The sequence below is a fragment of the Brienomyrus brachyistius genome, chromosome 4 (genome assembly GCF_023856365.1).
Source record: "Brienomyrus brachyistius isolate T26 chromosome 4, BBRACH_0.4, whole genome shotgun sequence".
NCBI lineage: Eukaryota > Metazoa > Chordata > Actinopteri > Osteoglossiformes > Mormyridae > Brienomyrus > Brienomyrus brachyistius.
In genome coordinates this window covers 662,080-677,551 of record NC_064536.1, presented here as the reverse complement: position 1 = coordinate 677,551, position 15,472 = coordinate 662,080, and the positions used below count along the sequence as shown (strand labels likewise).

Below are 15,472 nucleotides of genomic sequence, written 5' to 3'. Positions count from 1 at the left end.
GACATGCTGCTCTTTCCCCAGCAACGCCAGGGTGCACAGGAGCAGGAGAAGCATACTATCGCCAATATGTCTTAAATGGTTTATTAAAATATACAGTAATGTAATTCTCTGTAGTACTATAACCGACAGAATAGGAAACAGAGGAAGTATGTGAGACAGATAAGGGGACTGTGTGCAATGTTAGACACGGGTACAGCATGTAAGAGACAGACAGGGGGACAGTGTGTGAGACAGACAGGAGGACAGTGTGTGAGACAGACAGTAGGACAGTGTGTGAGACAGGCAGGGGGACAGTGAGCATGTCACAAATAGGGGGACAGCGTGTGCGAGACAGACAGGGGGACAGTGTGTGTGAGACAGGCAGGGGGACAGTGAGCATGTCACAAATAGGGGGACAGCGTGTGCGAGACAGACACGGGTACAGCATGTAAGAGACAGACAGGGGGACAGTGTGTGAGACAGACAGGGGGACAGTGTGTGAGACAGACAGGAGGACAGTGAGCATGTCACAAATAGGGGGACAGCGTGTGCGAGACAGACAGGGGGACAGTGTGTGTGAGACAGGCAGGGGGACAGTGAGCATGTCACAAATAGGGGGACAGCGTGTGTAAGACAGACAGGGGGACAACGTGTGAGACAGGGAGGGGTACAGTGTTTGAGACAGGGAGGTGAACAGCGTGCATGCGGCAGACGGGGACAGTGTGTGAGACAGGCAGGGGGACAGCATGCATGTGACAGACAGGAGGACATTGTGTGTGAGACAGACAGGGGGACAGTGTGTGAGACAGGCAGGGGGACAGCGTGCATGCGGCAGACAGAATGCAAATTGGAGGAGAAGGCACACATGGAGCCTGGAGAGCAAAAGAATTTTCCGGATAGACGGACAGGCAGAGGCAGACAGGTCAGAGTGGCGGGATGGATGCCACAGCAGAGTCAGGTGACTGCAACAAAGATACCTGCACCGCCATCAGCTGCATCTTGGATGGATGGATGGTTGGGTAGATGGAGCAATGGAGGAACAGACGAGTGGTGGGGCATTCAGGTGCATTCAGGGTAGCAGGTGTGTAAGAGTGTTGAGTGTGACAGGAAAGTGTGAGCAGTGACAGAAAAGAAAGAGAAAATGAAAAACATGATGACAAAAAAATTCTGTTTTGTTTGAATATGCAACTGCTTTGAACTACATATGACAACACAGGACGGCATTTCACTGTGGACAAATCGTACTATAACCTGTGCATATTAACCTATGCAAAACACACACTGAGAAACACTGCAGCGCACAGAAAGACGCAGAAAATTGCCTCTGGACTTGGAAAGAATCGTCTAGACACACACAAGAAGCGTGAGTGTTTCATGAAACGGTATTACAGACCACCAACACTGAACTGACTGTAATGTGAACTGTTCACAACACTAACTTAAAACTGAGTAAAAAGTCTTTAGGTAGAAGTCTGGGCAAGCTGCACAAAGATTACAGTGAAGGGACGAGCAAAAATACAGTGATGCCTTTTTGCGTGTCTGTATCTGTCAACACTCTGGATCTCCAGGTGCCCTGGAGTCCATCTGCGTTTGTGTGCCTGTGGGCTGAATTTGCGTGTCTCTGTCTGCTTTTGGCGATATGGTGCGTGCCCAGCTGCCCGTACGCGCCCAGGGTACGCTGCATCTCCAGGCGTTTACCTGTGAAGCTGTAAAATCCATTCAGCCAGGTGGAAACAGAAGACGTGGTGAGAGAGGACAGAGAAAAGGGGGGTGGACTGTCACTGGATGAAGGAAAGGAAGCAGGAGATAGAGCGGGGGGGGCAGAGGGAGGGGAGGAATGGAGAGACTGGGAGGGCATGAGCGGGGTGGCAGGGGACGAAAGGGAAAAGGAGGACTCAGAGGAGGGAAAAGAGAAAGGCAGAGAGGAAGAGGAGGATAGGAAAGCTGGGGAGGGCGAAGGTGAAGAGGACAGGGAGGTTGGATTAAGAGAAGAGGAAGGAGCAGTTCTGTAGGAAGTGAGAGATGTCATAGAGGAGGACGGAGATTCAGGAGGGGGTGCTGGGAACCAGACATCAAAAGTCCGGAAGGCAGAGATACAGCAGTTACACCGGAGGATGGGGGTACAGAGGCCAGAGCGAGGCCAGATTTTAAAATCCGAAGATGATGCATGAGGAGAAAGAAATAAACAGAAGGAATGGAAACACAGTCAGAAAAGAAAAGCGAAAGTAACAGGAAAAACACAGCAAGATCAAATAAAAAAAAAATACAAACAGAAAATACTTCAGCAACCTGCCACCAACCAAGCTCCGCCCCCCACCCCCAACGAGTGCCCCTCAGCACCCCCCAGTGATACCTTGCACCAGAAGAACGTAGTCTCCTTGACCTCGGCCGATGCCATTGCTGGCCTGACAGAGGTACATCCCGTTGTCAGACTTGTTGAGGAGCTCGAAGCGCAGGAAGCTCCCATCGACCTTGGCCAGTGAGGGGAGGTCTCCATCGTTCTTCTTCCACTCGTAAGAGGTGGGCCTGTCGGGGACACGGACGGCAAAGCCACATTTCTGTGACCACATACTCAAACCCGGCTGACGAACAGTGGCCGCCAAATCACACTGACTGCCTTATCGCCGGAGGTGTGGCACGGATGGGGGGGCAACGGCATTATATAAAAGGAGAGCTGCGGGAGATCGTCATGTGGTTAAAGAAAATGTCAGTACGCGACGCAGGCGGCGAGACCAGCGCCGCAGGCCACAGCTAATCGTGCAGCAGACTCTGCCGTGCGTTTTCACGCTCGCCGCCCGCGAGCTGCCAGCCCTGAAATCGCTTTATTGGCTCGACAAAAGATGTCGTACGTCAGACAGAGCTGCCGGAGTATTTAAATTACACAAGACGAAGACGACCAAAAGGAAACGAGATAATCCGCCCATCTATCTTCCATCACTGCTGATCCCCTTTAAGGAGGTAGAGATGAGGATCGTGTACTCTGATGGGGGGGGGGGGTGTGTAAATCAGGGTATGCCGTTGATGGGATGCCTGGGGAGGAGACTCCATGACCACGCAGTCGCACGGCGGGAGAGTATCACGCTCACCGTTTCACCTGAACCACAGTTCACAGAACCCTGTAGAGCACTGAGAGGTGGGATGCATTACCTCTTGCTGTCAATCACCATTCCATCCAATAGAAAGCTGCGGGCTAACCAATCACGACCACGCACGTTGACCCCGCCCACCGCAGGTTTCCAGGTTCCATTTCGTATCACAGGACGGAGCAGAGCCTGTCCCGCAGGGCGAGAACTTAACGCAGATGGGGGAGGTAATCTGGAGGCGGGATCAATAAGGCAGAGTGCTGCAGAGGGCTGGGTGGATAGGGAGGGCCGCACCCCCCGGCCACCAGGGGATCCCAATCACGGATCTGTGTGCAGCATTAAAAGCCAGCGGGGTAAATGGGTTATAAGGTGCGCGCGATATTAAACAGTCGGTATTAAAATAGCATCTGCTTAAATCTAATTGTTGACTGCATGGCTAAAGTCTCAAGAATGACTACACTGGTGCCAGTGTTACTGCCGCTGTAATGAAAAGCGTAAGAGCCTAGTTAACACGTCGTACTTGTGTGTTCGAGGCAGTATTATGTTCAAAACACAATGGGAGCTCGTAATTACAGCTTGGGCTCGACGGGATTGTGGAGGCCGGCCTCCATCTTGGCTGATCTCAGTCCCTCTGCACAACTTTTTTCTTGTATTACTGAAAGACACATGCATTCATTATTCCTGCATGGCCTGCCAGATCCATTTACTCTGTTTCAGGTCCCACAGTGTGAGGTAAGCATTAACAAACTGTAAATACACACATTTCTATGGGGGAAACGAGATTGCATTCTACTGCCATGCAACCTTTTATGCGCTTGGAAAGGTAATCTCCTATAATTTAATTACATTTCTCATGTAAGTTGCTAAATGACCGCTAAATGACAGGGATACTGGGTAAAAACTTTGAATCAAATGTAATGAGAATGTAATATGATACTCGGCCAGTAGAGGGAGCCGCTTGCTAAGCTCAATTAAGCTCAAATGGCCCTATCAGTAGAGAAAAAGGGGAAATGACTGCGTACTAGCATTAGCAGGCTCCATTAACCGTGGAAAGAGCACACTTTGATTTGGTCATTTTCCTTAGCGTGAGATTAGACTCACAGGCCCAGAAAATGACTGATGGGCTCCCTCATGACTTTTGATTCAATCCTGGCCATTTCATCCTCCGTCAGACTGTTTTTCTGAAATAATTCTCCCAAGGTGAGCAACTTGTGAAGGTTACGGGACCCTAGCACCGCGTCACGTGACATTTTGCGTATTTTCCCACTCTGGTCCGCCCCATACACTGCCCCGCCATCCATATATGGAGATGCTCCGGGAAACGGTTGAAGGAGGACGGGTAGAGTGGTGGGATTCGAACGAGGGGGGGATTTGAAAGACAGCCGAGGAGCTGGTGGAGCTGTCGCTATGGCGTGGCGGGAAGGGCAGAGTCTCTCGCGAAGAACAGAGGGGAGCGAGAAGGAGATGAAGAGTCCCGAGATCAATACAGAGCAGCTCATTCATAATGCAGGAGCACCGGGGCGCGGGAGCCGCGGGGCCCGAGAGCACCTCCTGTATTCTCACGGAGCGGCGACGGCCCGCGGGCCAGGGGGCGGGTTTGGCGGGGGGTGGGGGGGATCTTACTCTGGGTTTCCGATTCCCACGCACTGCAGCAGGAACTTCTCTCCCTCCCGAGGAAGGTCGCTCCCCGGCCGGATATACACATCGGGGGAGTCTGAGGAGGAGACGCGAGGGAGGGGTCACATTCTTGCCTGGTCTGGGAGGGGTCAGGGTGAGTAGAGACCCTGCCCCCAGGCAATGCATGGTAGTGCAAGAAGCATAGACCACCAGAAATGCATGATGCACAGACCCCCCAGCAATGCATGCCACACAGACCCCGCCCCTGTGGGCCCTTACACTGCACAATGAGCTGCCGCTCTGTCCTCTTGTCCCCCTCGGCCAGGGCAGGGTGGTCCACGGTGCAGGCGATGGGCGCCTCGTTGTCGGCCCGCGTGACGGTCAAGTGCAGCTCGCTGCGTACCCTGAAGGTACGGTCGTCTGGGTCGGGCGCCACGTCTTGCGGCTGACCTGCTTAGAGAGACCGGGAGGTGGTCAGCAAGCTGGGCCGGACCACCCGCACACCCCTCCACTGTTCCGAATGTGGCGTCCCCGGACACCCCCCAGTGCTGAGCTATTGGTCCGCCACCACCCCCCACCGCCATTTTCTACCCCCCCTTTCTCTTTTGTGCTCCCCTTCGAGCCTAAATAACTGCCAGCACTCGTTTGTCGAATATTAATTACAAACGAATGAAAGCCCCGATTTACCGCGGGCCAAAATGAAAACGTGGCCGTTTTTAGTAACCCGTGGCTCGGCTGGCCGACCCCGTGAAGCTGGCTAATCGCGGTCCGTGCGCAGAGCTCACCTCCATCCGGATCCACATCTGGCAGCTAGACAATTAAACAGAGTCCAGCTGGTCCTAATTCAGCTCACGTCCCGAGCTTCGCGTCCAGGTCGAGGCTCCCCAGTAATTTCAGCACGCGCGACTTGGCTTGAGTCTTCCGGAAGTTCTCCGTGCCGCGTCCCTAATGCAGACACCTACCCCTTAAACTGCTGACACACTGTGACGCGGTTGTTTATGCAAGCCTCCAGCCAGGCTCCTGGGATGACGCCATCGATCCCGCAGCTTTTGGCGTCCCCCCCCCCCCTTTTATATAAGGGATTTTCAGCGCGACACGCCAGAACCGCTTGTTGCGGAGTGCAGGAATTTAATTTGGCATCTAAGTTAGGACCAATAAATAAAAACCAACTTAATTAGGAAAATAGCTGGTGCTCAGTCTGGGTCCCTATGTCCCTCCATTAGCCCAAATGAATACTTTTATCGCCCCCTTGATCGCAGGCAGCCCTGTTCCAGTCCTGAGAAATATCGATATGAGGGGAAGAGGAAAATATATCGGATGGCAGAAGGTGAGTGGGGTCGCATCGGAGGGTGAATGCAAGACAAGGATAAGCATCACAGCAAACAGCTACCTGATCGCTGGTCTCCTTAGACGCCCCCATCTGGATTCCCACAGGGATGTGGATATCCAGCCTAAATTAAGCCTGACCTAGCGGCTGCTGTGGCTTGTTTATCTGTTACGGTGTGTGGAGACGCGGTGATGTGACCAGCGTGCTCCTATCGGGAATGTGTCCCGGGAGCTCATGTGATCGGCTATCAGCCTATGACTCACAGCACTCACAGATTAAATGGACTCAGCAGCGCCTCCTGCTGCCTCAGGCTGCCAATCGCAGCACTTTCTCGCCTGGGAGCCACACCCCCTCGCTCACCCTGTATCTCCTCATGGCCTCTGTACCAGCGCAGTTTGGCCGGCGGTTTGCTCCCAGAGCTGGTGCAGGTCAGGGTAATTCTCTCCCCCTCCAGCACTGGGTCCTCATACCCTGATATCTGGGGCTTCCCAGGGACACCTGAGAGAGAGGCGGGGGGGGGGGGGGGGGGGGGGAAGAGAGATTGTCAGTCTATACACGTATGACTATTATAGATAAAGAGACACACCGAGCACTAGGAAGAGCAGATAATCAGACCGAGGAGGGTGACTGTGGCTAGGAGCAAACAGACAAACACATCGAGACAGAGGGTGACATAGGGAGGCAGGCAGACAGACAGAGAGAGAAAGGGTGACGTAGGGAGGCAGACAGACAGACAGAGAGAGAGAGAGGGTGACGTAGGGAGGCAGACAGACAGACAGAGAGAGAGAGAGGGTGACGTAGGGAGGCAGACAGACAGACAGAGAGAGGGTGACGTAAGGAGGTAGACAGACAGACAGAGAGAGGGTGACGTAGGGAGGCAGACAGACAGAGAGAGGGTGACGTAGGGAGGCAGACAGACAGAGAGAGGGCGACGTAGGGAGGCAGACAGACAGAGAGAGGGCGACGTAGGGAGGCAGACAGACAGACAAACAGAGAGAGGGTGACATAGGGAGGCAGACAGACAGACAGATAGAGAGGGTGACATAGGGAGACAGACAGACAGAGAGAGGGCGATGTAGGGAGGCAGACAGACAGAGAGAGGGCGACGTAGGGAGGCAGACAGACAGACAGAGAGAGCGTGATGTAAGGAGGCAGACAGACAGACAGAGAGAGGGTGACGTAAGGAGGCAGACAGACAGAGGGCAACGTAGGGAGGCAGACAGACAGACAGACAGACAGACAGATAGAGAGAGGGTGATGTAGGGAGACAGACAGACAGAGGATGACGTAGGGAGACAGACAGACAGAGAGAGGGCGACGTAGGGAGGCAGACAGACAGAGAGAGGGCGACGTAGGGAGGCAGACAGACAGACAAACAGAGAGAGGGTGACATAGGGAGGCAGACAGACAGACAGATAGAGAGGGTGACATAGGGAGACAGACAGACAGAGAGAAGGCGATGTAGGGAGGCAGACAGACAGAGAGAGGGCGACGTAGGGAGGCAGACAGACAGAGAGAGCGTGATGTAAGGAGGCAGACAGACAGACAGAGAGAGGGTGACGTAAGGAGGCAGACAGACAGAGGGCGACGTAGGGAGGCAGACAGACAGACAGACAGACAGATAGAGAGAGGGTGACGTAGGGAGACAGACAGACAGAGGATGACGTAGGGAGACAGACAGACAGAGAGAGGGTGACGTAAGGAGGCAGACAGACAGACAGAGAGAGAGAGAGGGTGACGTAGGGAGGCAGACAGACAGACAGGGAGAGGGTGACGTAGGGAGGCAGACAGACAGAGAGAGGGCGACATAAGGAGGCAGACAGACAGACAGAGAGAGGGTGACGTAGGGAGGCAGACAGATAGAGAGGGTGACATAGGGAGACAGACAGACAGAGAGAGGGCGATGTAGGGAGGCAGACAGACAGAGAGAGGGCGACATAGGGAGGCAGACAGACAGACAGAGAGAGCGTGATGTAAGGAGGCAGACAGACAGACAGAGAGAGGGTGACGTAAGGAGGCAGACAGACAGACAGACAGAGAGAGGGTGACGTAGGGAGGCAGACAGACAGAGAGAGGGCGACGTAGGGAGGCAGACAGACAGACAAACAGAGAGAGGGTGACATAGAGAGGCAGACAGACAGACAGAGAGAGGGTGACGTAGGGAGGCAGACAGACAGAGAGAGGGTGACGTAGGGAGGCAGACAGACAGAGAGAGGGCGACGTAAGGAGGCAGACAGACAGACAGAGAGAGGGTGACGTAAGGAGGCAGACAGACGGACAGACATACAAACAGACAGAGACAAACAACCAAACAGAGACAGGCAGAGAGTGAGCGACAGACAGAAAGAGACAGTGTGAGACAGACAGAGAGAGACAGTGAGAGACAGACAGACAGACATAAACACAGGCAAAAACACACAGACAGGCAGGCAGACACAGACAGTGACAGGCACCCAAACATACAGAGAGACACATAGAAACTCCCAAACATAAAAAGACAGGCAGAACCATCCAAAAATTCAAACAGACAGACAGACACACACACGCACACAGAAATACCCAAACATAAATAGACAGACATACATACGCAAGCATAGATAAAGAGACAGACAGATAAACAAACAAAACCCCAAACTCCCACACAGATGGAGAGGCAGGCCGCACAGACACACCCATCACGGTGACGGTGGCCCGGGCCGTGCGCACTGGCATGGTGAAGATGGAGCAGGTGTACTCTCCCTCATCGGAGAGCTGCACGTCCGAAATGGTGATGGACAGCTCAGTGGGGGTGGACCGATGCAGCTGGATCCGGTTGTCTCTCAGTGCTGCGGAGCGAGAAGGATGGACAAGCGTGAGCGCCGTCCCCTCTAAGGGCTCGTGCATAGAAAGTCACTCTGTGGCTGGGCACTGATGCATCATCGGGGGCGGGTGGGAGGTAGAGTCCTCCTCATGACGACCGTGAGGGTATCTCTGGTGTTACCTCGAGTGCCTCAGTAGGTCTCTGGATCGGCTTCTGCTCTCTGGGCGTAGATGAACCCGGGGACAGTGCCACCGGGATTTGGCACATTAAAACCGGCTGTCAGTGGCGGTCGCAAGCAGATGGTTTGAAGGTTGCGGTCATAGATGTCTGCCTTATATATCCTTCGAGACGAAGCGTGTTTGCTTAAGAACTCAGATTGACAGTGACTGTGAAGATAAAACGTTGGCGAGCCGCTTACATATCCTCAGAGTGGATTGGGGGCCGGAATTAGATGACTCTCTGAATAGGAGTCCCGGTGATTATGGAGGGCCTCTGTCTGAACCTGGATCTCCCTCACTTCACGATGACCACTCCTCAAACATGGGGGTCAGCCTTGCTTGGTCATTTTAAACGTGGTCTATTTTATCCTCTGAATATGTGTGTCATCACCGCAGTGTGAACATCAGCCGCTGCGTCTGAGGTTCACTCATCGGGTGGGTGTCACAATCAGTCGTGTGTGCGTGTGCACGTGTGCGGCGCACGTCAGGACTGTGAGAGATGGCCTGTTTCTGTCGATGACGTTAGACAGCCTGCGTGAGACTGCGTGTGCGTGCGTGTGTGTGTGTGTGCGTGTGTGTGCTCGTGCTTTTGCACTTGCGTCGAAGACAGACACATGTTTGCCGGATATAGGAAGCAGTCAAAGAGCTCCATGACAACGCTCCCATTTAAGCTAGCTGCATCACACGGTCACCATGACGTGTGGGTCGTCTTCGTCACATCAAAGTACTTATGAGAAATAAAAATCAACTCAAAAAAATATTTGTCAAATATTTGACATATTTAAAGAACCAAAAAACTATCCATTACAGGGTTCAAGGCTTTGGGTATTTTTTTTCTCCCATGCAAGGTTATACAGTTAGATGATAACCTGCAGTGAAATGCAAGGTGGTCAACTCCGCCATAATAACAAGAATACTGATGTCAATAAAAGAGTAAAACATAAAAGAATATCATAAATATGCATGATAAATGTGTAAATAAGGAACAGAAAGCTCTGCTGAAAAAGAAAAGAAAAATCAATGATGTGTGACATGGATCAAATAAAGTGCAGTGAGGCTGCAGTCTTTCTCAGGCAGCACAGAGCACAGAGCAGGGGATGCCCTGGATGGGGCGCCAGGGCAAGGCCAATTGCCCTGATTACCTTTTCAGACTGCAGAGGAAACCCCGGACAGACATAGGAAGACATTGTACTAGGGTCAGGATTCGGGTATAAGGCTCAATGCTACCCGCTGGACCAGAATACCAACAAAAAAAAGTAACAAATTTAATTTTAGCCCTAACGGTGTTAGTGCGTGTAAGTAATAGTGACGTCACCTCCAAATCGCCCGCCCTTCCCAGCTCTCTCGCTCCCCCCCATCCGGAATCTCACCCCTCTTCTCTCCGAAGTAGAGCGTCTGCTGTGCCGTGTTGGACCACTGGAGGGAGGAGTTGTCGTTCTCCGCCACCTGGCAGGTCAACGTCACTGTCCCACCTACCGCCACCGTCTCGTCAGAGGTCACGGGCTGGAAGGGGTCATCCTCTGCAGGGCGCGCGCCGGGGGACACAGCGTCACAGCGGGATCCCGGTCACAGGTGTCCGGCGCAGCACGCACACACACACACACATTCTTTATTTCACCAAACGCACTTAACATTAATAACCTATCAGTTCGATCGTTATTTTTTTTTTACCTCAAAATACATAAAAGGTAAACATTTTTGCATTTACGTGACGAATACGTGAAATGGTAATTAAAATATTGCCTCGTAATTAACATTTAATAATATAGTGGTGGTGACCTTCACAGACTTAATGTACGCCTTGCACTTTCACTGTAGTTAATCGGGCTGATTTGGGCTTTGACCCACACGGTATTGTGGAGGCCGGATAGTACACAGCCCTCCGCCCGCTGACAATGTTAAACGTCTGTCAAGCTCATGATTCCGAAACTGACTTACAAAGAGCGCGGCTGCGCACCTGAGTGCGGCGCAGTAACGCGCCTGACAGCTGCAGCCGGCTCCTGTCACACCTACAAAGTCGGCTGGAATTTGAATGCAAATTTAAGGCTGTCATCAGACCGGTATGGTGCTTCGACAGATACATCGAGTATAAATTAGAGAAGGAATACCAAAAAAATCAGACTTAATTAGAGCGGGAAAAGTGCCTTCCTCTCCGAGACGCACATCTATGCAAAGGCTTGCGCGCACACGCACACACACGCACACGCACAGCTGTGAGATCATGGAAGACAGCGGTATTAAAAGCATCGCAATTTTCACGTCGCAGAAGTTGCAAGTGAGAAGTGAGAAACACTGAGATAGAGGAAGATGAATGTCGGAAAAGAGCGGAGAAAGGGGGGCGGGGGAGGGAGAGTGAGAGTGTAAGGGCGGGGGAGACGGGCGCGGGTAACAAGAGCAAGAAGGGAACTCCATAATTCCAATCCCACATAAATACAGTGAAAAATAACAATTTTCCCTCTTATTTTCTGCTCTCGTTTGTCTGCTCCATCTCTTTTGACCTCCCTCCATCTGTCGCAGTCCCCCACCTCACCCTTGCTCGCCCGTTCCCATAGTCACCAGCACGCCACGCGCCCCCCCAGTCTCGAACCGACGGAGACATCGCGTGCCTTAAGAACAGCAGCAATGGCCGAGGACGTCGGCGCATCACGCATTAATCCTCATTATGGGTAATGAATCCCTCACGGCGCGATCCTGCTTTTATGTGACAGCGGCATAAAAGCAGCTCAGACGGTTCGCTATAACAAATAAAAAAAACGCCTATCATCCCCAAATCAATACCCTTAATTATAACTATTAAAGTGCCATGCTTAAAACGTGTATTAAATATTTGATTTTACACGGAGATGAGACAATAATATTTCCTAACGGGTGACTGATTAGAGGAAGAGTCTGCAGATTACCGTTCAATTAACAAAAAAAAAAAATGTTATAAATAACCAGCGACTAATCCCCCTGCTGTCCTATATGTCACCCCCCCCCCAGAGTAAGCTGCTATACCCTCTCTACCCTTCTGCCTGCCTGTTTTCTCCCTCCACCCTGCTCATCTCCGCCTAAAGCCTGCTACCTTTACTCAGAAAAGCCAGGTAAAGTCATGCCAGTCTCTCTCTTACCACGTGTTCTGCACCCCAGACAAAGGCTCACATTTCTTTTGTTTATTTTTTTAACTTGTTTTCCTTTTCCCTTTCAGTAGTTGTAATGCCCCAGTGGATCCATCTTTTAGCCGACGCAGAAACCCTTCGTGTCACCGTGTCAAAAATTCCCCTAATCCAGATGGACAATCAAACGCTGGCTTGGCTTTTAAATAGTATTCTGCTAATTACACAGGCCCTGCCCTCATCCCCAGAGTAGCTCTGCGGGATTTTTGGCCTGGTGAGTCTTGTCAGTTGACACCCCTGTTTACCAATAATAAATAAAAAAATAAAAATAAATGAGCAGGAAAAAAAATCCGGCCTGACCTGGTGGTCATGAAAATGTGTGACAGTACAGTAAAAATTACAGGGACGCAGAATGCTAATAAGCGAAAGTAGCAGGCAGACAGTGACGATGATGCAACAGAAGGAACACCCTTATTAAAATCTCTGCCATCACCTCCGAGCCAATCGCCGCCCGGCTTCGTATTGCTGCATTGTCTGCTGAGAGTTGGTCTCCCTCCGCGTTCTGGCTAATCTATAACAATCCACAATCCATCACTCTTCCAGCGCAGAAACGGCCCGCTTTGATTTATAAATTATGCACAGTGCTGTAAATGGCCTTTAGCATTTCTTTCCACCATTGCTCTGCTTAAATTAAAAAACAAACAAAAAAAAACACTGATAATATAATGGTCTCCTGCCTGCTTTCCCCATTCCACCCTCCTTCCAATGCCCCCCCCCACACACCTGTCAAACAGTTAGTTGATGCTTGAAGCCCGTGAGTGTAAAACACTATGACAGACATTCTACCCCTCTGCCCTCCTCAATGTTTGTCTGCTTGTGTATGAAAGATAGATATGAAAAGATGGAGAGAGAGAGAGAGGGGGACAGAGAAAAAAAGAAATCTTAATGTCACACTTCTTGGCAAAAACTCTGAGTTTTCCTGCCAATAACCCACTTTAAGGAATGAGAAGTCAATTATGAAGAGAAGAGGGCGAGGCTGCAGTTATGTGATCGCTTTATCAATCATGGGAGGGAAAGCCTGTGACTGCAATTGCCTACAGTGCTCCAGGCTCGCACCTGCACCTGCACGCCACAGCGCTCTCATGGCGCCGCGGGTAACGAGCGGGGAGAGGCTGCCGCGGGCCGGGAGAAAGGCAGGAAGGAGAGGCGGCGGCGGGAACAGGGCAGCGACACTGTGAAAACATTTAAGAAAGAATGGATGTTGCCTAGCAACTGAAAAGAACACCGGGGCAGTCGCCAGGGTAACTAGGCTGACCTGCAGGCTGACCTTACAAATACGGAAGACCTGGTCAATCTGTCACTCGTTCATACTTTATGCGTAAAGACAGAAGTGTCCCCGCGGCAGCGGCGTCCCCACAGATGGCAAGGCCACATTCCGGACACAAACATCACTTTCAAGCTGCACGTCAGTTTCTGCCTTCTGTGCTGACGGGAGGCGTTTCAGTGCATAACTGAACGACGCCCGGAAGCTTCCTGTGCCGACGGGTCCCACGAATAACGAAGCGGCTGACAGAATGCTGCCATTGACCGAGGAGCCTGTGTCGTACTGGCTAACGACCTCCTCGGCCGAGCGTCTAATTAGGGTGAGTTCGAGCGCGTTCGCGCTTCAGCCTGAGTGTAGATGACCCCTTCTGCTCCATCTGGTGACCCACATACCAGGGACACGAGCAGATGCTGTCATGTCTGTCTATGAGACTCTATCTCTCTGTCTCTTTGTCTCACTTTGTCCCTCTCTGACTTCCTCTCCCTTTCTCTCCCTCTCTCACCTTCTCTGACTGTCTCTTTCACTCTCTCCGACTCTTTGTCTCTCCTTCGCTCTCTCTGCTCTCTCTCTGACTTCCTCTGCCTCCGTCTCTTTCACCCTCGCGCTGACTCTGTCTCTCTGTCTCGCTCTCCCTCACTGTCTCTCTCTCTCTCTCCATATTTCTCTCTGTCTTTCTGTCTCTCTGTCTGTTTTTTGCAGATCATTCTTTATTAGCTTGACTAACGTTCTTCTGACAAGCGTTGACCAACGTAAACTATTTGTGGTGTTCTTGACTTTTTAAAGCTTGTTTGTCATCTCGAGGAGAAAATAAGAGGCCTCTTTCATATCTGGAATTCGGCGCGGCGTCAAAAACAACGCAAGGCGGCCGCAGCGAGGAGCGAGGAGGAGGCGCCGCCTAGCTGACCTCTCATGGTCGCCATGTTTTCTGTGGCTGTAGGCCTCTCTGTTTATTGCCTTTTCCTTTATGTTTTTCATTGCGGTAATGTAGACCGCCATGGTGTTGAGCTTTTCATTAGGTCCCAATAAGTGAGGTAATTATGTGTACTGGTGCGGTTTTGTTTGCACCAATGAGTGCTAATGCTGCTGTGCTACGTCTCGGGGCTGTGTTGTGTTAGCGTTAGCGTTAGCGCCGCAGGCCTCAGGTCTGCTGACACTACGGAGCAGCTGCTGCGTTTCTGCTGCACAGTACGTGTTGATTTGAGCATCATATGTGCTTTTATGCTGTTCAGTATGGCACATGCAGGACACAGCTGGCTCCCAAACCGTGGTGCAATCCATCACAACCCAAATTTGGGGGCATAGCATCGAACGGGTCATTCCATATCTAGACACAAATAATCCATAACGAAAAACAAACAAAACACATTTAACAGGAAGACAGACACAACGGAATGTTCTAGAATGGCTCAATACGGTGTAAATAAAGTAGCCCGTGACGAAGAACAGTGTAAAAAAAAGGAATGTAATCCATCACTTCAAGACCACCGCAAATGGTGGGGTGGAACTCAAGTGCCTCCGCAACCAAAAGAATACAAAAAAACACACCAGAATGTCGACAGCACAGGGCAACTCTGGGACAGAGAGGGAGACCAACATCTAAGCCATTAACGTTCTTTCTGGGGGGCGCCTGACTCCATGCTACAGGGCCGTTTCCGTCTCTCACTCTCCGTGCTGCGGGAGAGCACGTCCCAGAGGACACCACCGGGAGAGCAGAGCTCTCGGACAGCACGGATCTCCTCCGTCCCCTGTGATCCTCTCCTCCTTCTTCACCCTTCTCTCCGACAGTGTTATCTGTCCATTCCTCTTCCTGCTTCCCTGCTCTCTCCCTCCCCCACCCTCACCAAATATAATTGGCACCCGCGGAGCAGGCGCCGTACTACGGAGACTTAACGTCAACGAGACGTACAGCACTGTGGCAGAACAAAGGGAACTGCAGGGGATTATGGGTGCACCCACATCAGCACACAGACACACACACACACACACAGACAGTGAGACACACATGTGTGCGCACACAGGCAGACACGCA

At 51.7% G+C, this 15,472-nt stretch overlaps 1 protein-coding gene and 1 long non-coding RNA gene across 3 annotated transcripts in view; one reads left to right on the top strand and one right to left on the bottom strand.

The window, feature by feature from the left end:
* cadm3 (cell adhesion molecule 3) overlaps window positions 1-15,472 on the bottom strand; it is a 35,263-nt gene that overhangs the window by 8,052 nt on the left and 11,739 nt on the right. Inside the window, exons 3-9 of one of the 2 annotated variants that reach the window (XM_049011245.1) lie at window positions 10,395-10,544; window positions 8,679-8,831; window positions 6,367-6,504; window positions 4,959-5,129; window positions 4,686-4,776; window positions 2,333-2,505; window positions 957-977 (exon numbers count right to left, since the gene is read on the bottom strand). In XM_049011245.1, the coding sequence (XP_048867202.1) occupies window positions 957-977; window positions 2,333-2,505; window positions 4,686-4,776; window positions 4,959-5,129; window positions 6,367-6,504; window positions 8,679-8,831; window positions 10,395-10,544 (897 nt within the window). The remainder of the gene's footprint in view (window positions 1-956; window positions 978-2,332; window positions 2,506-4,685; window positions 4,777-4,958; window positions 5,130-6,366; window positions 6,505-8,678; window positions 8,832-10,394; window positions 10,545-15,472) is intronic. The other variant, XM_049011246.1, reaches the window with a different exon arrangement.
* LOC125740308 (uncharacterized) lies at window positions 10,538-12,096 on the top strand. Its single transcript, XR_007397502.1, has 3 exons — window positions 10,538-10,596; window positions 11,542-11,690; window positions 12,007-12,096. It is a non-coding gene; the product is annotated as an uncharacterized LOC125740308 (long non-coding RNA).